Below are 23,431 nucleotides of genomic sequence, written 5' to 3'. Positions count from 1 at the left end.
GAGGCAGGGACCATAAGGATCAGTGACACAGGCCACCCACAGTTCAGAACTGGCTGGGAGCTGGGAGTGTATGGGAAATACACTGGGAGCTCAGACAGGTTGAGAAACAGCTCTGTGGGAATCAGTCAGAAGCCATCTGGATAGCTGGTCACTGAGCTCAGTTTCTTTTGTATGCATATTTTCGATGTTAATAAACTTATTTGTCTTGATCTAATGTTTATTTTGTTTTCTCAAAATCACTGGATGAGCAGATCCAGCTGGATCTTACCAAAGCACACAAATGGATGCTGAGTGCCCCGGTACTATATCTGGTCTCTTGTCCCTGGGGGAAGATGCTCTGCTCCAGTTAGGGCCTCAGATTCCCTGACCCTTGAAGATCCTCCTCTGAGCGGCAAAGGGCATTTATCCTCTATTCTCTAGTGTCTGTTGTCCGATCTCAGTCTTCCTAAGGATGTTCTCTGTTGTGACTTCTCTTGGTATAAGGGTAGGAACTACTTTCCACAATAGACACAATCACACACATAATATCACACAGACACTGCTAGCCTTAGCTCTAGCACATTCTAAGGCCAGGTAGCTGAGCTGTCCTGGGTTCAGCAACCCAGTGGTCGCCTTTGAACTATGACTCTAAGAGCAATAAAAGAAGATGGAGCCGAGTGTTGGTGGCTCACACCTGTAATCCTGAGGCTGAGATCTGAGAATCCCAACTTGAAGCATTCTGCTCCGAAAAGTCTTTGAGACTCCTATCTCCAATTAACTAGCAAAGTGTTGGAAGAAGAGCTATGGCTCAAGTGGCAGAGCACCAGACTTGTGAGGAAAAAGCTGAGGGATGGTACCCAGGCCTGAGTTAAAGCCCTAGTATCAGCACAAAAATGAAAAACAAAAAGAAGATGAAGATGGTATGGCAGTTTACAATGAAGACAGGTAAAAAGCAACCGAGCAGGCATACTGACCAAATTCCCCCTGCCAATTCACCCCTCTGCACTTCCTTTGGCCTGGCCCACTGACTCTCCCCTAATGACTGCCCATTTATGAAATGAATTCATTCACCAAGTTCCCTTCTATATAAGTTATATAGAGTCCATATTTATTGCTGACATGCTGGTACACCATCACCAATGATTTCATCTCCTGAAGGAAACCTTTTTCTAAAATACTCTCAAATAGTATCTCAGCCACTCAGGCTTTGCTTTGATGGCAATAGAAAGTACATGAGTAAGGGAAGTATGGATAGTGTAAGAGAAAAAGAGAAGAGAACATACCTCATATTGCATATCCACTATATTCTAGGGCTGAGGATAAAGTAATGTTCAAGACAAGCCAAGGCGCTAACAAATTCCAGCAGGGAACCGAGTATTTGCCCATCTACCTTGGGGTCGTAGGATAAGAGGTGAGTCCACAGGTGGTGCAAAAAGCATGAGGTTCAATGAGGTTGAGGAACACGCCATAAGTCTCACAGAACATGGATAGGGAAATTGGTCTTTCAATCCAGAACTGCCCTCAACTGTCCAATCAATTTGTTAGACAATGGAGATTAAATCATCTGCCTTTTTCTTTTCACAGTTGGGCATTGTATTGATGATTTGATGATATAATATAATGATTTGATGATAGATTATGGATGTATTTATTTATTTTAAAACCATGAGGTAAAACCCTTCTCTGAGCTCACGAGAAGGGGAGTTTGGAGGTGGTCTGTCAAGGCCTGTTTTGATTTAAGTGGCATAGATCCAGCTTGAATGTAAATTTGAGACTGTGTGTGCTTATGTCACACTCTATTTTTTTCAAATTACTTTCATATGTCCCATTTTATTTATTTCCCCCCAAACTTGTGATGGGAAAACTGAGGCCTAGGACTTGAAAAGACGTGTTCATGTTAACAAGGCAAAATGACTATCAAAGCCAAAATCCATATACATATACAGCACAAAAAATATTACTGAACCAATTGAGCCTTATAAGGTGACTTGAGTTGGCTCTTACTGCTGATCGGACTCAGTTCCTGGGTTTCTTTGGGAATGTATTAGTCCCACATCCCATTTATATTCAGTCTCTCTGAATCCTTGGGGATTCTTTCTCCCAGCACTCCACTTCTCCTCGTTCTTCATTCCTCTCTCCTCCCTTCCTCTGTTAACCTCCCTTCTCTTCTTTCCTCCCTTCTTCTACCTCCCTGGTAAACAACATTTGCTAGTCTCACAGAAGCATGGTATGTGACTGAGTGACTGAAATGAGAAGTAGCGCCTGGAAGCAGAATTTTTTTAATTTTTTTTTTCATAGATTGTTTTGCCAAGCTAATGGAAAAGGGTTCTGCAGGCCCCCTTATCTCAGGCCAACTAGAGGATCTCTTCAAGTTTTTGTTTTTCTTTCCAAGCTGGTTTTCTGACAAATGCGTGCTGAAGGTCACTCCCAGGTTCCCAAGATAGTGATAGGTAATCAATCACTTTCTGGACAGCAGTATCACAGCAGATAATCTCAGGAATGGGAGGATTCCGGGAAGAGAGAAAGGAGGAGAGCCTGAACTGTCCCACTACTGCATGCTCAGCAAAGGTGATCTGATGGATTGCCTTGCCCTGAAGTTCCAGGGCCCTCACAAATACTTTCTAGCTCCACTGGCCATTCGTTCCTCCTGGCTCTTTTTCTTGAAACATACATAAAAGGCTCAAATATTTTCCAGATAATCTGATCTTTGCAATTCAGAAAGCAACATAGACTACATTTAATAGCTCCAAGGGATGGGAGAGGCCACATGTGGCTTCAGCAACAACCAATCTATTAAAAGATAAAAACACAGCCAGTCCCATTGGCTCGCTCTTGTAATCTTAGCACTCAAAAGGCTAGATCTGAGGATCAAGGTTCAAAGCCAGCCCAGGCAGGAAAGTTCATGAGATTCTTATCTCCAATAAGCAACCCTCACACCAAAAAAAAAAAAAAAAGCCAGAAGTAGCGCTGTGGCTCAAGTGGTAGAGCACTAGCCTTGAGCTGAAGAGCTAAGGGACAGTGCCCAGGCCCAGAGTTCAGGCCCCACGACTGGACCCAAAAAAAAAAAGAAAAAGAAAAGAAAATTAAAAAAAAAAAAAAAACAACAGGGAAAAACAAGAAAACATAAATAACAGAAGTGACACACACCACTGACTTTGCTGAGGACAAGGTTGTTGTGCTGGATGAAATCACTTCAATTCTCTAGGCTGTCTCTTCAACTACAAAATAATGGACTAGGTTATTACAACAGCAAATGCTAACTAAACATCTACTTTATGACAAGCTTTATGCTAGAAGCTGAAAAAAATAAATAAATAAAGAGCAAACCCAGTATGTGGTCTCAGGAGGTCTTTAAGTTTATTGGAGGGAAAAGGTATGTCATAGGGTATCGTAACATTTTAAAGTGTATCATAATTTTTTAAAGTGCTTACAAAGTTGCTATGTACTAAATACTATGCAAGGACAGAGGTAGAAGCAACTCTGGCAGAGTTTCATCTTAGAATTTATCTGAGTGGTAAATATGTGGTTTTTTGTTGTTGTTGATTTTGTTTTGTTATTTATAAGTCCTAGAGTTTGAACTCGGTGCCTTGAGCTCTTGTTTGACTTCTTTGCTCACAGCTAAGGCTCTATCACTGAAGTCATACTTCCACCCTGGTGGATTTTTCTGCCTAGACTGGCTTTGAACCACAATCCTCCAAATCTGTTTCCTAAGATTACACACATGAGACACTGGCACCTAGCTGGTCCTTTGGTTTTGATCTACCTTTCACTATTATATGCTTTATTCTTTCTTGATGGGTTGTTTTCAATCATTGTTGTCATTTTCAACCATTACCAATACACTATTACATACTGTTTTAGTGCTCCAGCCCTGTTGTTTTCAGTTTGCTTTTTTCTTTTCTTTTTCTTTTTTTCTTTTTCTACTGGTCCTGGAGCTTAAACTGGGCCTGGATGCTGTCTCTGAGCTTATTTTGCTCAAGGCTAGCACTCTACTACTTGAGCCACAGAGCCACTTCCAGCTTTTTTGGTAGTTTATTGGAGACAAGGAGTCTCATAGACTTTCCTGCCTCAGCTGGCTTCAAACCTTAATCCTCAGATCTCAGCCTCTTGAATAACTAGGATTATAGGCATGAGCTGCCAGCACCTGGATTTTCAGTTTGCTTTAGAGATACAGTTGCTACAACTATCAGTTTGATTTGAAAAATCTCTTTTAAAGTTGTAGACCAAAAACTGAAGGTCTCTTCTAATGAAGGATCATGGAAGGGAGTCTACTGGAGCAAACCTTTCCCCTGAAGGAAGAAAGATGTTAACTCCTAGAAGCCTAGTAGAGACGGAGTCAAGAGCATCATCTTGATTCTTTATCTGTGATGTTAAATTTTCAGATATCTCAGATACCTTCTTATGAAAAGTATAGACCATCTCCCTAGCCAAAAAAAGACATATATATTATAAAAAAATTCTAAATAAGAAGTCTCTGCAATGTCTATAGATTCTTTTAAACTGTATTTCAGATCTAGAGTCCCTTGATGATAGATTCCTTCAAGATCAGAACCACCCAGGAATTAGAACTTATTTATTCCTTACAGGGTGAAAGCTGAAGTAATCTGGAATAATGAGTTGTTGTGCGCATTTTCTGAGACCTAGTCTTCTGATTGTCAACTCTTCCCTTGAACTAGTTGACCACTGCTAATTTCTCCTATCAAAACACACCATAGCCAAGTGGAACAATCTTGTGCCTCAAACAGCTGGTGCTAGGGAGTGGGTAAACATTTGTACAACTCCTGAATGAGTCTGCTTGTTGGGCTGAAGAATGGTTCTTGTCCGTGAGACACTCAAATGTTTAGGAGAAAAACACACAAAAAAGCAATGTAATGCAATATGATATGTGCAATTACAGATGCCTGGGCTGAGTTTTCAGTGACTGTAGAAGGGTGCACTCAGTTCTGCTTGGCCAGATTATGTGAAGCTCCATAAAGCAGAACCCTCAATCAGTTGAAAAGTGAGTAGAATGGACACAAAGGGCTGAGGCCATCAGCCTATGCAATGGGTGAAACAATAGAAGGAGGAACTGGGAAGCTTGCAGCATGAGATCAGATCGTTGGAACCTTAAATATCACACCAAGGAGTTTAGGCTGTTGGGAACAGTTTCAGACCATGCCATAGACTATGTGCAGTGTTTTAGTTGGATGGTACCAGGAGATCAAAGAACTATTTCTTCTGGTAGTCTTCTTCTGAGAAAGGATGGTAGTAGAAGTGGAGGAGAGTGAGCTTCTCTGAGACTCCTATCATCTCTCTTCTCTCTAAAAGTCAGCCTCACTAAACCCTAACACAGATAAGACCTCTGTAATGCGTTCAGAATTGACAGGCAGTTGGTTAGCCTAAAATACATCTCCAAGATGTCCAAGGGTACTCAGCAGAAAATGACCCCTCCTCTCCAGATAGTTAAATGGGAGGAGACCTCAAAATTGCTCTCTTAACGTTTTGATGAGCTTCCCATTTTTCATTCACTCTTAAGACATCCACTGGTTTAGCCATAGGAGGCCCACTGACTCTGAGGAGACTATTCATCAAGAAAAGAGACAGGAACCAGAAATAGGGGTTCACCCTTGTCATCTTAGCTGTTCAGGAGGCGGAGATCCAGAGGATCTCAGTTTCAAGCCACTCTGTCTAGAAAAGCCTTTTGTGACTCCATCTCCAAACCAACCAACAAAAAAGCCAAGCTGAAAGCATATGTCAAATGGCAGAGCACTAGCCAAGCAAGCAAGCCAAGCTAACAAGCCAAGCAAGCATGAGGCCTTGAGTTCAAGGCAGAAAAAGAAAAAAAAATGGAAAAAGAGAAAAGAAGGAAGGAAGGAAGGAAAGAGAGAAGGAAGGAGGGAAGGAAGGGAAAGAAGGAAGGAAGAAAGGAAGGAAGGGAGGAAAGGAAGAAGGAAGGGAGAGAGAAAAGATCTGCAGTACATAATGGAAATATTAATATGACATTATATCTCAAAATTCTTAGACTCCAGAGATATTTTTTAAAAGTCCTTGTATAAAAGTAAATTGTATAAAAGGTGCTGGTGTCTCACTGCTGAAATCCTGGCTACTCAGGAGGCTGAGATCTAAAAGTTGCAGGTAGAAAATAGCTTGAAGAAGAAAATACATGAGACTTTTCAATTAACCACCAAAAATTCAGAAGTGAAGCTGTGGCTTAGTGCTAGAGTGTGGCTCAAGTGTTAAGAGTCCCTTGAGTAAAAAAGCTCAGGGACAGCTGAGCACCAGTGGCTCATTCCTGTAATCCTAGCTACTCAGGAGGCTGAGATCTGAGGCTTGCAGTTCAAATCCAGCCCGGGCAGGAAAGTCTGTGAGACTCTTATCTCTAATTAATCACCAGAAAACCAGAAGTAGTGCTGTGGTTCAAGTGGTAGAGCACTCACTTTGAGCTGAAGAGCTCAGGGACATCACCCAGGTGGAGAGTTCAAGCCCCATGACCAACCAAAAAAAAAAAAAAAAAGCTCAGGGACAATGCCTAAGCCCTGAGTTCAAGCCCCAGGACCACACACACACACACACACACACACACACACACACACACACATTTTCTCCCAAGCAAAACCAAAAGAAAAATAAATTCCTAATTTCTAGAATACTATATTTAAATTGTCTGCACAGAAGTTCTACCTCTGCTGACCACTAGAGGTCAGAAGAATTCTGTTGTACAAGAAACAAAGCATCAAAAATGCTGACTTTAAAGATAATCATTTCCCCCATTCAGATTTGTCAGTAAAACATATTTTCAACAAAAGGAAAAGTTGAGATTGTTCAGGGCTTACTTCTTGAGCAAAATGATTTTTAATACAAAATAGTTATAATTCCTCAGCTTACCTGCAAATACAGAAAGTCCTGAGGAATCATAACAAATAGATTTTTGTTGAAATTTCCACAGTAAATATATACCTTGCAGGAAATTCCATTGTGTTTACACTGTTTATTTAGTAAAAATTATCTCTGTGATTATGTGCATTTATTTCTAAAGGAGGGTGCTTTCCCTTCCTCAGACGAAGTCCAGGAAATGAGTGGAATGTTCAGGAAGTTAGCTAAATGCTGATGTAAATCCAAAGGAAGGTCTGTTGTTTTAAAAAGGGAGGGGGTGAGGAAGGGGGAGGGAACCAAAAAAAAAAAATAATAGGAAGTAGTTTCCTCATTCACTTATGGAAAATGTTATGCAGAAATTTTGATTTAAAAGGAAGAGGATTAGAACCTCTCAGTACCTATATGTTTTTGGGTGAACCCATTAGGGAGACCAGACTTGTACTGATAATAATAGCAAACAAAGCAAATTGTGACAAGTGGGTTATTTATTTGCAACTGGCCATGAAGGGTATTCTGTATCAGATATACAGAGCAAACACTTTTTGCCTCTGAAACACTAGAGTGCATTTGAGAAACAAAGATTCGGCTCATTGAACAGACAGAAGATAATCTGTTATGCTTTGTCTGAAAATCACCCCTCTCCTCTCTTCTACCTCTCTGCTACCACCTTCTTCCAGACTTCCAAAGTTTCTCATCCACAACTTGCTTTCTCTCCAGCTACCAGTTCTCATGGTAGCCAGAACAAAATCCAAAGAAATCATATTGGTATAAAAAATAAAAATAAAAAATAAACACCAAAGACAAGTGCCTTTGAATGCTTTTGAACTCTGCTGACAACCCTGTGCCAAGCACTAAAGACACTCTAACCTCTAAAGCTTCCCATCAGCCTCAGCCCACATTCCCTCCCACTAGAAGAATCTCAGGCTCCAGTTACACTGGAATGGCATGCTGTCCAGTGCCTCCCTTCAGACAATTCACAGCCAAAGTTATTCATACAGTTATCCTTCTTAGTTTGGAGGCTGAATGAGGACTTCTGGCCATGCTTTTTTCTTAACTTCTACAAAGCAATCTGTGGATCTCTGAATTATAACATGTGAGTAGTGACAAAAGTTTCAAGGACACAGGACAGTCCCATGAACAAAACATGTCCTCCTGGGCCAAGCTCTGGTGGCTGGTGCCTGTAATCCTAGCTACTCAAGAGGCTGAGATCTGAAGATCTCTGTTTAAAAGCCAGCCCAGGCAGAAACATCTGTTCGTCTCTTATCTCCAATTAAGTACCAAAAAAGCCAAAAGTAGAGCTATGGCACAAGTGATAAAGTGCAGGCTTTGAGCAAAAGAAGCACAGAGACAGCACTCAAACCCAGAGTTGCTGGATGCAAATGTTGTCAACTATCACGTGTGCCTAGAAAAGATGTTTTACAGGAGGCAGGTAGCTGGATCTAGTGATTAAATAAATATCTATGATGGCACATCATGAGTAACTTTTAACTTCTATAACTTATATACAGAATACACAGGATGGTTTGGAGAAGCTGAGTCCTCAAGAGTTGTGAGTACCATGTACTGGTGGCTCATGCCTGTAATCCTAGCTGCTCAGAAGGATGAGATCTGGAGGATCAACTTTGAGGCCAGCTTAGGCAAAATAGTTCAGTAAAGTCGATCTCCAAAATAACCAGAAAAGGCTTAGATGGAGACATGGTTCAGGTAGCAGAACATCAACCAAGTGAGAAATCAAGCTGAGCAAGTATAAAGACCTGAGTTCAAACCGGAGTACTGCCACAAAGGGGGGATCAGGAGAGTCATGGTCTTTGTTTTGTTTTTGTTTTTGTTTTTTGTTTTTGGTCCGGTCATGGAGCCTGAACTCTGGGTCTGGACGCTGTCCCTCAGCTCTTCAGCTCAAGGCTAGTGCTCTACCACTTGAGCCACAGAGCCACTTCCAGCTTTTTTCTTTTTGCTTATGTGGTACTGAGGAATCGAACCCAGGGCCTCATGCATGCAAGGCAAGCGCTCTACCACTGAGCCACCTTCCCAGCCCGAATCATGGTCTTTGTGATCCATACTTACTTTCTCTTCTTCCCTGTATTCTCCTTCAAATTTCTGTGATGCAGATGTATCCTTTTAGAGGTCAAATGGAGAGATGACAAGCTGTTCTAGCCAAGCTTAACAGGAATTTAGGATTAGGAATACCAGGTTGCAGGAAAGGGGTCTAGGGAGACAGATACATGGTTTGCTGCTAGGAATTTCTAGATGAAAGGCTGTGTTTTCTTTATCTATTTATCTCAGTGTACTCTGCAGTGCTTTCCTAGGCCAGTAGCTAGCCCACAGTGGACCCATATTCTACTGTTCAACAAATATTTACTAAACAGTAGAGGATTTGTTTTCCTAAGTTTAGAGGTTTAAGCTTGTTAATAGCTAAATTATTTCTCTGTCATTTGCATTTTGAGACTCTTAAGTTGGATTTTGTCTTTCAGGATTTGCTGCTTTATTTTTTTTTAAATCATTTCCTTTTCTCCGATAGCTCATTCTACAGCTCTCCATGCAGTCAACTGCAAGTATTTGTTGGGGAGAAAGAAAAAGAGAAAGGGGAAGAGAAATAGCTTTGAAAAAGTATGATTCATCTTGAGACTATAGAACATTCTGGGGCAAGGGCCCTAGCATGTGTCCAGAAAGTCTTGCCAGTGTAATTACACCTTTGTTTTTCTTTTTCTGCTAGCCACATTTGCCACCAGTGCTTCTCAGTCCCTCCTCCTGACTCCTTTCCTTCTTTTCTGAATCCATTTCTCTCTTTTTCCCTCTCTTTCCTGTCTCCCTTAGTCCCTCCCTCCCTCACTTCCTTCCACAAATATTCCTGACACTGGTGCTCTGTGCCAGGCACAGTGCCAGGCTCAGAGCACATAGAGAGGCCCTGCAGGAAGCTCAGGAAGTGAGGACAGGGACACATGCACAGAGCCTTACACTCTGTGCACCAGGGTTCCCAAAGTAGAAAAGCATAGACTTAGACTAACCAGTAATGGAAAGGAAAGGGAAGCAGGAAGGGCAAGTAGGAAGACCAGGGAAGTCTTCCCAAGGAGAGGTGACATAAGACTTCAATTATGAAGGAAGAATAGATAGAATCTAGTTGAAGAAAGATGGAATATTCCAGGCAAAGGGGACCCGAGGGGGAAAATGAAGCTAGGACAAGCTTTTTCTATGTGACTTATCAATTCCATCTCCTGGCTTTCTTCCTTTACCCATTTACCTCCTATCAAATGAAATTATGCAATCTCCAGGCATTTTAGGAAGTTTAGACAGCTTCTCATTGAATCTCTTAAATGGAAAAGCCTTGGTAATGTGAACTAGCCATAACATTAAGCATGCTCTTGGGTGAAAAGAAGATGAGGTCTGAGGAAGACCAAAATATCCAATCCCAGAATATTTCGTTGGCATATTTCAAGCTGGTTACTCAGAGAAATTGCAGAGCTCTGCAGATACTGGAATGGCTTTGAAAAACTAGCTTTTGGGAAAAGAAACTTACATCCATGTACATAAGTGAATAACAGGGGCAGGCTGAGCCTTTTCTGTTTCCTATGTCCCCTCATCTCCTCCCATTAGCCCAGCCACCATCATAAAGAAGGGATTGAGGCGTGGATACCTGGGGACAGAGATAGTCTGTCATTGGAGTTGGCTGTTACCACAAAGGTGACATCCTTGTTAAGAAGCCAACCCTTGCTCTCAGAATCCAGCCTCTTCTCCATGGCCTGTGCCACTTCCTTCTCCCCAGATCTCAAGCCTTTACCTCTGTTAATATTTCTGTGAGATTCCACAACTGTGTATGATACTCATCTAAGATATGAGACAATGTGTATGTTCTTTTTCCTGTCTATAGCTAGTTTTATTTCCACACTAAACTTCACAAGAAAACTGGAAAATTTCTAGGTAAATGCCAATAGAAAACTAGATAGAGGGGCTGAGAAGGTGGCTCAGTGGTAGAGCGCTTGCCTTGCATGCATGAGGCCCTGGGTTCGATTCCTCAGTACCACATAAAGCAAAAAGAAAAAAGCCGGAAGTGGCGATGTGGCTCAAGTGGTAGAGCACTAGCTTTGAGCTGAAGAGTTGAGGGACAGTGCCCAGGCCCAGAGTTCAGGCCCCATGACCGGACCCCCCCCCAAAAAAAAAAAAAAGAAAAGAAAGCTAGCTAGAAAGCTGAAAATATAACACATTTGATTTTGTATTTTTTTTCTCACTATGGGTGTTTGAGAAGTTGGAGCCCTTTACCATGAAGATGGATGAAGCCATCTAAGGACTCTCTTATCCTTGGAATAAAAAAAGGCAAACGAACAGGGCAGGTTGGTTTCCTGTACTCCCAACAACTCAGCTGCCCTATAAAGGAAAACTGAGGCCAGGAACAAGCCCTTCTCCCAGTGTGGTTTATTTCTATTCACAGAACCACTAAAAACAGGAGGCCAAAGCTGACCTCTTTAGTCAAGAGTCAGCTCCACTTTAAAATTATGATTCCATGTGAAAGCTAAAATGGGAAAGAGAAAAAATCAGTTCTCAGGACAGAAATGTTAAAAACCCTTGGGCCACATTCCAGTTAGGGGGCTGTCCCTGCACACAGAACTCCCATTGGGGTGGGTAGGCGGGAGGGAGATCAGTCAGGCCTAGGTCAAACCAGTGCAATGTCAGGGATTGTGGGGTTTGCAGTAGAGGTGTCCAATTTACAGATAAAGATATTTACTATGATAATTATGCTACATAATCCTTAAAAACAGAAGCTTGCTGGGTGACAGTGGCTCACATCTTTAATCCTAGCTACTTAGGAGGCTGGGATCTGAGGATCAGTGGTTCTGATGTTTGAACTAAGGGCCTGGCACTTGCTAGGCAGGTACTCTACTGCTGAGCCACACTCCACTCTTTGTTGTAATGGTTATTTTGGAGATGCAGTCTCAAGTCCTGCCCATAACCATCACTAGACCTTCTAAATCTGTCAACTTTCTATTATAGCTATGATGACAGGAGCAAGCCACCACGTCCAACTTCTTCCACTAAGCTGTCATCTCAAGCACTTTTTGGCACAGGCCAGCCCTGAATGATTGTCCTAGTCTCAGTTTTTTATCTACCAATCTTAGCCTCAAATCTAGCTTGGGATGTCAGTTGTACAACACCATATTCAGCTATCAGTTAAGAAGGGAGGGGGAGGGTGTCTCATAAATTTTTCTGCCCTGGCTGGCTTAGAATCATGATCCTTCCAATCTCAGCCTCCCAATAGCTAAGATTATAGGTGTGTGCCACTGCACCTGGGAGAAATGTATTCTTACACAATTCTGGAAGCTACAAATAAGAAACTAAGGTTTATTCTTTCCATAGTCTCTAGGAACGAACTTCCTATTCCTCTCTCAGCTTTCAGAAGTTTCCAGCAATTGGGGGCCTAATGCTTGTCCTATAGCTACATAAATTCAGTCTCTGTTTACACATGTCATTTTCCTCCCTGTTTGTGGCTAAAAGTCCCTCTTCTTAGATGAATACTAGTTAGTGGCTTAAGTCCCACCCTTATTACTTTAATTACATCTGCAAAGACTCTATTTCCAAATGAATTTACATTCATAGGTATCCAGGGTTAGTCTTCAACATGTCTTTGGAGGGACACAGTGCAACCCACAGAAATGTAAACATGGAGACAGAGCAAAATCCTGTGTAAAATAAAAACAAAAGTAAAAGCCTGAGCTGGATGTGAAATAATATGACTATCAGTCAGGCCTATCCTCTCCCCATTACTGTGTGCAGGCCCTCTGTCTTCTGTTCTTAGAGATGACAATGCTTACCCTACTTCAGAAATGCTATGAGAATAAAATAAAGTCATATAAAACATTTTCTATTGGGGAAGTGTTTCTACAAGTGCAGAGGATTATTGCGAATTCATTCCAGATTGTGTTGACTTTTCCTTAACTTCATAACTACTTAATGAATAGGTAAAGGAAGGAGAAATACAGCTTGTCTTACAAGGAAGAGAATTTAAATTACATGCCTCCCTTCATTTAGGGTTTGAGATAAAAGTACAATAGCAATCTACAGATAAGGAGAATAGTATTACAAATCCCCGCTTCACTGGGCTTTTTACTCACCCCAAGACAGAGTGGTAACTCAAATGAAGCCAAAAGGTGATAAGCAATTGAAAAGCAAACCAAGCGGGCCTGTCTTATCTAGGACATCTGCAGATAAGTATCACCAACTAGCAGTGGCTCTCTTTCTCTCCGTGTGGTCCCTATTACCGGATGCCAGGACAATATTCTGATCATTTGCTTTGTTTGTGAGACTTGAGTCTGGAACAGGGCCTCACACATGCACAGATATCACCAAGCTACATCCCAGCCCCCAACATCTCAATAACTGCTTTGAATCTGCTTGTCTGATGACCTTGCTGGAGATGAGGACAGAGACCACCAACTTTATAAAATTAGACAAAGATATTTTTCAGCTGGATGTGACATGTCTATTACACAAGCCTCTGTCTATTACAAACAAGCCTGTGGATTCTGGTTTGGGAAGAGGCAGAGGGATGAGGGAAACTAATGGTTGGGGTGAGTCGATATATTGTATGTATTTATACAACTAATCCATTGTAATTTTTTTTAATTTTAAAACTGAAATATTAAGGGATGTGAAGGGTAAACAAAGGAGGAGGCTGCAATGCTTGATAAGAAATGTACTCATTATCTTGCCCATGTAATTGTAACCCCTCTGTACAGTATGTTCACAAAAAATAAAAATAAAAATAAATTTTAAAAAACAAATATTGTGTAGCCAGAATAAATTAAGATTCAAATTTAAAGATTATTAAAAAATAAAAAAAAGAACCTTGTTTTTTCCTTTTTAAGAACCCATAAACCCTAATAGTAATGAGAAACATTTTGTCAGATCACCAGATTAAGTCCATGGGCCTTAAGAAGCTAAAGATGGCCACCTCTGAAAACGGGGGGGGGGGGGGGGGGGGGGGGGGGGGGGGTCGGTAATTGTGTCCTTATAACAGCTTGAGAACTACATCCAAAGCATCCTCCAGGAAAAATTGGGGGGGGGGGGCAGAGGAGGGAAACAACATCACTAAGGAAAAGAAAACAAAGGTTCTCAGAAAGCATTTCTCATCTGCTCAGCAATCTGAATCCTCTAATTCTTACTGCTCTGTTCATAGGCTTGGACCAAGGGGGGGTAGCATAATCTTAACTTAGAGGAATATACCAAATCACACACTAATTAATAAACAAAACTTTATTTTCCTTTAATACAAAAATTAAATAGCAAGGGTTTTTTTTTGTACAGTTGATAAATTAGAAATTTACAGTACAGACATCAATGCAGACATACTTTTGTACATCCTTAAAAGCAGGGTCCATTTCCTTTGTGATTCAGTGCTTCACTCTGAGCATGCATAGTAGGAGTTCGCCTGGTACCTCTATGTCCGACAGGTGGAAGTCCCCCAGGCGGGCTTCCAGGTGCCTGGCACTGTGGGGTGGCATGAGGATCCAAGGAAAGGCAACAGAACAATGAGTCTGACTGCTGCGCAGAGCAGGTTCAATCATGCTTTTATCTTTGCAGATTGCACCTGATAATTAGTCTACCTTTCTTAGGAAGAGCTCAAGGGGCCTTCATCCTGAGACCTTCTAAAGCCTCACAACATCCCTGTGAGGTAGAAAAAAGAAATCAGATCTACCTAGATGGCTCGCTGACAGAGATCTAAGGAAGCAGCTTACCCCTCCAATGCCTACAACCAATTCAGGGCCAAAGCCTATTAAGTATATTAGGAAACTTGCACAACCAGGAAAGGAAGATGGACCCTGCCTTTGTGGGGAAGAGCCCCTCTCGCACTTAAGCCTTCTAGGTTAAGAGTGGCCATGTAATGTGTACAGCAGGCTTTCAAGGAGGTACATAAGCTTTGAAGATACAGCACCTATGAGACCCAAGAAGACCCTCTAGCAACTGCCTGGATGAATACTAGGAATGCTAATGCAAAGATATAGTAAAGCAAAAACAGAAATTAGCTAATAAGGGCAATTGAGTTTACCAGGAAATCCGTAGTATATTTCTCTCCTAGTTCTGTCAAGCCATTACTACACATATGCATGACCAGATGTAGCCAAGCGAGTGCTCTAACCAGGTCACAGTGAAACCAAATCTGTTACTGAAGGCTCTAGTATCTGGTTCTTAGGAGGAGCAAAATGCTCTCCTAACAGTTCCCAAGGTCTGGGACCTAGCCATGAAGAAAAATAGCAAGGAAATAGTTAACTCCCAATTTCAAATAGTAACTCCAACTCCACAGAAAAATAGTAATTCCAATTCCCTCCATCACAGAATGAAAATCAGGATGTAAACTGATCTTTCTTCAGAGGCTCCTCCCAACCTTTTCCTAAGTACTGCTGTCAGCCCTTCATGAGAAGGCAGAGACTGTGTGACATCCTGATGAAACCCCTTTAAATTGAATCAGCCTTTTAAGGACTCAGGATGTGGAACACATCTTTGTCCTCAGGTCCTAGCTTGGCTCTGAACACACACACACACACACACACACACACACACACACACACACACTTCCCTGACACACACACACACACACACACACACACACACACACACACACACACACACACACTTCCCTGACCCAGGGGGAGAAAGCTCAGAAATGAGGGGGGGGGGGGGGCGGGTAACTGGATAGAACAATGACTTCAAACCTGAGATATTTCCCAGGTTCTGGGATTGGGGAGTACAGGTGACAGAGTGACAGGGTAAGAAAGTCAGAGAGCATCTCAGGGAAATGAAGGGTCACCTCTTCTCCAGTTTCAGGTCCCTGGGCAGGACGCCAGCTCAGAAGCAGTCTCAGTAACCAGGAAATAGGTCTCCATAAAGGAAGAAGGATATGAATCAACTAAGGAGCAAAACCAGACGGCTCTGGCCAGTCCTACCCTCCTCCATGTTTCTCTGCCTGCCCTGAGGTTTGAGTTTTAGGAAATGAGACAAAAGAGCCTACCAGAAAGGGGGCTGAACAGAGGTGTCCTTGGACTTATTTGCTCAAATCTCTGGATGCCAAAAGATTTTTGTAGAAAGTTGCAGCTATCCCTAGTTCTAGATTTCCAAGAAAGAAAAGCAAACCTTTTTCAGAAGTGGCGCTGTAGCTCAAATGGTAGAGCGCTCGCCTTGAGCTGAAGAGCTGAGGGACAGCGCCCAGGCCCAGAGTTCAAGCCCCACAACTGACAAAAAAAAAAAAAAGAAACTAGGAAAAGCAAACCTTTTTCCCTTAGCAAGACTCTCTCCTCAAATATACCTACACAAGATCACACAGAGACACAAGCCCAAACATGTCTGCCTCCACAGCCACAGTGACATGGAACCAATTCCTATCTACCTAGGAGCTCTCTATGGAGACTATCCCCAGTAGAGGGAATATTCTCTATCAGAACCACTGTAACTGACTTTGTGAGGAATGCTAGGAAAGCACAGATGTTCGGAAGGTAAGGACCCAGCAGAGGCTTATGGGAAGGACCCTAAGTGAACCTGAGGTAAGCTCCAAAGGCCTCCAGTTATATACAAAGACAAGAGCAAAGCCAAGAGCACCCTGATCCAGCCTACCCTACATGTATTACAGCAACGGAGTTGGCATCATTGCATAAGTGCTGATAACTGACTTTTTTTTTCTTTTCTAAACCAATACAATTCAAGAGAAGACAGAGTCACTTGAAGGTCAGTGGTAACTGACTCCTCTTCCACAAAGTTGTTTTGCCCCCCTCCTGAAACTATAAACACTCTTCATTGTCTGCAGTGTGAAAGGAAAAGCCTATGACCCTGTGGCATTACTAAGGCTACTAATCCATTCAGTACCAACATCCACTTCTGCTCAACTGTACCTTCTCTCTGAGAAGGCAAGAATGATGAAGCAGATGGTTACACTCCTAAATGCTGCCAGATACCAGCTCTAGAACTCAGGGTTCAGGTGTTTGGGTTTTCTCATGTGTTCTTTTATTGTTATGATTATTATAACCTTAATCATTTACAGATACTGATTACCTCCTTTTGCCCAGCCCTCTGCGGACTGCTGCCTGAGTCACACAATCACTGAAGCATTACAAAGAAACCTGCACCATCTCCTATCATATACTCTGGCACAAACATAAGCCCCTTACTGCAGGGTCCTCTTTCCCTTTCTGGGCCAGAGCAACTCTGAACAATTCCCAAGATACCAGAGTAGGGAATGAGGAAGGGCAGGCTCTGCCCCTGGGTGCATGCTCTAGGGCCAGCTATGGGAACAGTCCAAGCAACACAGGGAGTTCACATTTTACATCTCCGAGGCAATATGTGGTCTCAGATGGAGTTCAATGAGCCCTTCCTGGGATCAGTTCTCATGTTCCCAGAGTCCTTGCTCCAAATTCAGCCTAGGTACTCAGACTGCACCAAGCCATAGGGACCACCAGACCCACATAGCTCTTATCTTAAAAGCCCCAAGACTGTCCTTTCCAAATACATAATGAACAACTTGTATACATCTTGATCTCAGCAACTCACTAACCTGCAAGAACAAGGAGGGAAGAAGGAAGGAAGCTGGCAGATCATGGGCATAAAGCTCAACCAAGGTGGACAGAGGAGGATTCTTATTTTCAGAATAGAATCATCCATTTGGAATTTTGCATCCCTACAAATGTTTCTTCACAAAGTATGATAAAAGGAGGGAGAATAAAGAGTTTTCCTACTGTTTTTTTAAAAAGGCATAAATTAATAAATAATGAATGACTGAAGTACAATTGCTGAAGCAAAGACAGGTCTAAATTACAAGGAAAGCAACCTGTGACATGGACATTTTGTCCCAGAGATCTAGTGATCAGAAGGCCTACAGTGGGTTCAGAGAAAGACCAGTTACAATTTCAAAAGAACTGCAACTTTCAGTAGACTGCTAGGAGGTACCCCCTTGTGAGGACTGAAAACATAAATTTTTAAAGCTTTGGATACTTCCACAAAAGGCAATTAAGACCTGTACTGTTAAAGTTTGCAGTTCATTTCATATGGTCTACACTTTATTTATTCCCTGCTAACCAATCCAGCCCCTGGCCCACATTCTGGAGAGTCATTAAGCACCATATAAATACTCCAGGCCACACTGCTTCCAATGAAATCTTCTAAGGAGCCTTTGCCAATTACTAGGAAACAATCATACACCAAGTAGTTGGATTAACTGTCCTTAGTCCCCTTTACATAATTGAATAAGTCTCCATTGTGGTAAGCAGGCCAGACTCTGATAACATTCTTATGCTCTGAGGGAAAAAAGGCACTATCATTCTAAGAATGCAAGCTGACCATAGTTTGAAAGTCAGTTGAGTATACTGTGTCATGGTCCAAGAATGTGCTTTTAATTGTAATTGACACACACAAATTACACAGTTAATCTGTGCAAATGCAAAGTTGCCAAGAAATTTAACATTTCAGCTCTTCCAGACTGGCGTCTGTGTAGATGCAATCACACAAAGAAAAATATATTAAGTCCCCCTATTGCTTAATGCAATAGGTCTCTGGGGTGGGTAAGGTAAGTCAACTTAAGTAAATCTCATTTTCCTCTGAATTAAGTGATTGTCAGAAAGCAAATCACCTTTCCTTTTCCCCTCATTAGGCATGCTGTAGTGCAAAAATTCCTATAAAAATACCTTTTTTTAAAAAAAATCATTAGTGTAAAAATCAAGAAAACAGCAGCTGCCTAGAACAGGGATGTTAAATTTTAAGAGAGGAGGAAAGAGAAGAAAACCCCACTGGATACTTTCTGTGCATTAGCACAGTACTTTTGTTTGTCCAAACAATTCTGTTTTATGACAAAGTCACTGAAAGATTTTGACACCACCTCTTGGGAGTGCAATCCGTGAAGTTCAAAACAGCAGACAGTGTACCACAGAAGATGTTTATGTTAGATCAGCCAAACTATAAAACTCTTATAACACTTCTCCAAACCCAGCATTTCCAGTGTTTACAGATCACTTTGTTAACTGCAAGACCTAGTTAGTATTTAAAAATTTAAAGGGCCTAAAAAAAAAGAAAAAGAATCTTTCTCTCCTGTAAGTTATCAATTCACAAAACAGATCCCACCATGTAGGAAAAAACAGTATCGCCCTGGGTTTCCTGGAGTGGAGACAGGATCTCCACACTCCAAGCTGCGACCTGCTAAAGTGATCATTTTGATTTTTCACAGCTTTGAAAGCCCTTAACTGGCTTTTCTTTCCATTGTGGATCATTCCAAAGTCTGCAGCAAAATCATTGGTTTTATGATGCTGGGATGAGAATGAGGGGTGGGAAGTTGGGTGTGTGTGGGGGGGATTGTTTAAGTGTTGCTAGTTTGTTCATATTGAAAATCTCTGCATACAAGGTTTAGTAGCATTACCAAAGAACTGCTGGTGTTCCTTCCTTCAAAATGAGGAACATGTGGAGATTAGCTAGCTTTACACCACAGTTTCATTGCCTTTCCCAGGCTTTACCCAACCATTCCCTCTCTTCTCTCTTTTTACCTTCCCAGAATTCACCAATCTGTTGGAACATTTCTGCCAGGTGTGAAGAGTTTTGGCAGACCAAATCCACATGCCTGAAGTGATGCCCACAAGCAAAGACATAAAGATTTTCAACATTTCCACGGCCATATTAGAGTCATCTGCAGAATACCGAAAGAGCGCCCAGTTGGAGATTTCATAGAAATAGCAAGCAATCACACAGGTTGCAGGAACTGTGTACAGCACTGAGAAGACTCCGATCTTCACCATCAGCCTCTCTAGCTTGTCTGTCTTTGTCCCATCCTTCTGAAGATTAGACCGGATTTTGAATAAGGCCACCAAGCCTGCAGCAATGAACAAGGTTCCGATCACCAAGTAAGTAAAGAGGGGAGCCACTACAAAGCCGGTGAGGGCATCAAGGTTCTGGTTCCCAACATAGCACAGGCCAGTCAGTTCATCTGCATCCACCAGTCTCATAATCAGGATGACGATGGTTTTCACAGCAGGGATGGCCCAGGCCGCAATGTGGAAATAAGAGCTATGCATTTCAATGGCTTCATGACCCCATTTGAGTCCTGCTGCCAGAAACCAAGTGAGTGTCAGGATAACCCACCAAATGGAGCTGGCCATTCCAAAAAAGTACATCAACAAGAAAATTATTGCACATCCTGTGTTCTTAAGTCCTTCTTGGATGAGAATGGGTTCTGCTGCCTCTTCAAAATCGCAGGATATCCTTTCCCGGCCTACAGTCAGCCTGACAATATAAGCAATGCTATAAATATTATAGCACATACTGAGGAATATGATGGGGCGTTCAGGGTAAGAAAACCTGGAAGAATCAATCAGGAAGGTCAGCACAGTGAAGGCGGTGGAGATGAAGCATAGGCTGGCCCACACCGCCATCCATATGTCGGTGAATTCTTTAGCAGATCGGCTGTATAAGCCAGCATCATAGCCACACTTGAGAACGCAGTTTAGACTCCTTTTCACCCAGATGTACTGATCAGAATTGGTTCCCACAGAGTGACACTCTTCCCCAGGCTGGATGGAGGTCTTGTGAGGTAAGGGTACCTCTTCATCACCTGGCCCTTCCATGCACATGTGATTGTGGTCATTCTGTGGTGGGAATTTGCTGCAGTTCAGGCTCTCGGGCCAGGCAAACCCAAATTCTTTCAGGACGGGTTCACAGCGTCTCTTGACTGAAAGACACATGCCACCACATGGGCCAATGGGGATGTTGATCTTCTCTGTACACATTGGCACGTACACCGAACAAAGGAAGAACTGGAAAAGTAATGAACAAAGAAAATAATGGCTTGGAGGTTTGTGCAAAAGCTTGTAACACAGCTGAATGAATGTTTCAAGACAATGTATATATCTACTTTTAAGCCAGCCTTTTAGGGGTTCAGCTGGTTGTTCTGACCTCAAATAAGGGTGCTTTCTAATCTATCCTTTTTATACACGGTTCTTAGTTTGGCTCCACTCATTCTTTCCAGAGAGATATACATAAAAAAGGAAGCACATAAATAAATATAATGCATAATCCTTTTTCATACTGCCCTTAGTAAATCATCTTTAGAAAGTAATCTTGTAAAATCTGACATCTAACACCCCTCCCCTTTTAGTCACTATATGAAAGAGTTTGAAAAATCTAACAAAATGATTATTTTAGATCATTCAAACCTGGACTGAAACAGAAAAGAGAGACCAATGGAGATGCTGTTAGACAGGAGGATGAGCTGTGGATTGAGGTCTCCGGTCACCAAGCATTTGTTTGGCTTGTGTTTCCTCAATGAATAATAATGAAGCACACTAGGCAAATGTAAATGTTAAATCCCTGAGACTGCACTAGCAGCAGGGGAGAGTCCAGTTGCTGTCCTCAATTCCTCCAGCATTGATAAACAGTCTCCCTGGCTCCTTACAGATGTTGTCTATGAGGTCTAGAGTTACAAGGAACTATTTTCCAGCATGTAAAGGGATCCAGTCTTGTCCTTCAAAACAGCTTGGCTGCTTCTCCAGGATACGTGTCATTAAAAATATATATCCCTGCAAAAGCTGTTTCTCCAATGAAAATTGCCACTGATGTCAGGGTATGTGCTGCTTCCAAACTGAGACCTGGAGGATCATTTCTTCAGCTTTTATAACCTAGTTCTAAAATTCTGAAATTTCCAAAGGGATATTTCACCAGCAACAGGTCTAATCCCAACCATCTTTCCAAAACCACAATCCAACTTTTAAAATGACCTATGTAGAAACATGAGGCTAAGTAAGTATGTTGTATGTCTGTTTCTTATCTATCAGAAGTTATAGCCAGCTCCATAGATTTTTGAATTTTTTTAAGCATGGACAACTTTTATTTTTTCCCCCAACTGCTGCTCTCTTTTCTGAATTTCTTAAAATCACTCAGCGTCACCAACCAAACCACAAGTGATGTCAAGTTCTTTTACTTTCCTTTCAGTTCACAAATCCCCCCCCCCATAATAATTTGGTTGTTTTTGCACAATTAAGACTACCCTGCATATGCAAATTCTTTCTTCACTTATTATTTAAGGAACAATTATTGTTATCATTATATATTACATAAGCTGTCAAATGTTTAATGACTTTAAAAATGCCTGCAACATTAAAACTATCTTCGTAGAAGTTTGTTTGTTTGTTGTTTTTCATCCAAACATGAAACCTGCTCCCAACTCTGAGGACAAGACAGAACTCAAGCCAAAACCAGCCTAACTTATGTGACCTCTAAATCCACCAGGGACGATGTGAGGACAGGCCATTCCGCAGAACATGGTGCAGTGGTATTGTATTTAAATAAACCCACTCACCCATCCACCCCCCCCCACACACACACACACAAATTATGGGATAAACAACGGGGAAGTTCTTGCTTCTTATCTCTCCTTCCAAATCTTAGCTGCAGCTGGCTGCTCTGCGGGGACTCACCCACCAAGCAGCGGCGGCCAGGATCCTTGGCAAAGAAAACCCCTCAGCTCCACTGGGGTTAGGGGCTTGGCCAGACATGGGTGGGCAGGGGAGATAGACGGAAGGGCGGGGTGTGAGAGTGGGTTCCTTCGCAGGCCAGATGACTTACACAACGTCTTGGCTTCCAGTCCCTGAGAAGGGACAGCAAAGTGGGGGGGGGGGGTGGAAATCACTTTTCCAGTAGAGCTGCACACTTCCAACTAGGACGGGGCGGAGGGGGGGAGCTTCGCGAGGGGGGCCGGGGACCCCGCCGGGTGGGTGGAGGGGTGGGGGTGGGCGCTCACCTGCAGCTGGCTGGAGCAGCCGTACTGGATGAGAGGCGTGAACGTGGTCAGCTGCAGCTCAGCGTCCGTCTGCAGCTCGTGCCCCACCAGGTTGGGCATCTTGGTCACGTTGTAGCCGAGGTTCTGGCACATGGAGATGCGGATGGGGTCGCACCGCCGCTCCTCCTCGTCTCCGAAGCCCCGAGCCGGCCCGAGGAGCAGCAGCAACCGCAGCACCAGCGGCCCCAGACGGAGCCCGACGCCTCCGGGTGCCCCCGGGACGCTCGGCCCGGTGCCCCGCCAGGCCATGGCCAGAGCCCGGGGCTGCGGCGGCGGGGACGGATCCGGCCGACACCCCCAGTTTGCACCGGGGCGCGCTGCTCGCAGCTCGGGGCAAGGGAGTGCGATAAGGCGCCAAGGGTGACGCGGGGAGCAGCGGCTGCCGCTCCCCGCCGCTGCCCGCGACCCGTTGGGATATCAGACGCCCCGGGCTGAGACAGAGGGTCAGACTGCTAGGGTCATGGCTACAGGCGGCGGCGATCCCGCAGCCCGGCGCCCGCCGCGTCGGCTCGGGGTCTCTGCGAAACCCGCCAGCACTCAGCGCCGCGCCGCTCTCACTGCCCCAGCGCTGCGCGGCGCAGGAGGTTCGCTGGGCGGTGGCGGAAGAGGACCGATAGCTCTCCTCTCCAATGGGCGCGCGGCGAAGGCCGTGGGGGCGTGGTCACGGGGCGGGACCTCCCTCCCGCTGGAGGGGTCAGGCCCCCGCCCGCGGCCCTGCGCCCGCCCCGCCCCGCCCCGCCCCGCCCCGCCCCACTCCGCTTCCCGGCGAGCACTGTCCTCCCACCCACAGCTCGGCGCGCTCGGGGCCAGGCG

At 43.4% G+C, this 23,431-nt stretch overlaps 1 protein-coding gene across 2 annotated transcripts; it reads right to left on the bottom strand.

The window, feature by feature from the left end:
• Positions 1-5,475: 5,475 nt before the first annotated feature.
• Fzd4 (frizzled class receptor 4) lies at positions 5,476-23,158 on the bottom strand. Of its 2 annotated transcripts, XR_006148653.1 has the most exons (3): positions 22,580-23,158; positions 17,541-20,597; positions 5,476-5,486 (listed from the first exon to the last, which is right to left on the bottom strand). XR_006148653.1 is itself a non-coding variant. In XM_042688065.1 (2 exons), exons 1-2 carry the CDS (start codon positions 22,865-22,867, stop codon positions 19,269-19,271), a joined length of 1,617 nt encoding a protein of 538 aa, XP_042543999.1. In that variant the 5' UTR covers positions 22,868-23,158; the 3' UTR covers positions 16,579-19,268. The 2 variants fall into 2 exon arrangements, 1 of the variants encoding a protein (XP_042543999.1); XM_042688065.1 differs by lacking the exon at positions 5,476-5,486 and having other exon boundaries at positions 16,579-20,597.
• Positions 23,159-23,431: the final 273 nt, after the last annotated feature.

The sequence above is a fragment of the Dipodomys spectabilis genome, unplaced genomic scaffold (assembly GCF_019054845.1).
Source record: "Dipodomys spectabilis isolate Male_0828 unplaced genomic scaffold, ASM1905484v1 ptg000003l, whole genome shotgun sequence".
NCBI classification, from domain to species: Eukaryota; Metazoa; Chordata; class Mammalia; order Rodentia; family Heteromyidae; genus Dipodomys; species Dipodomys spectabilis.
Note: the sequence above shows the minus strand (reverse complement) of the source record. Positions and strands in the feature narration are given on the sequence as shown.

Bases quoted from the DNA above. Each gene is read 5' to 3' on its own strand.
- Fzd4 (XM_042688065.1), bottom strand. From the start codon at position 22,867: ATGGCCTGGCGGGGCACCGGGCCGAGCGTCCCGGGGGCACCCGGAGGC. The intron at 20,598-22,579 runs GTGAGCGCCCAC...TTACTTTTCCAG, and splicing joins GCTGCTCCAGCCAGCTGCAG to TTCTTCCTTTGTTCGGTGTA.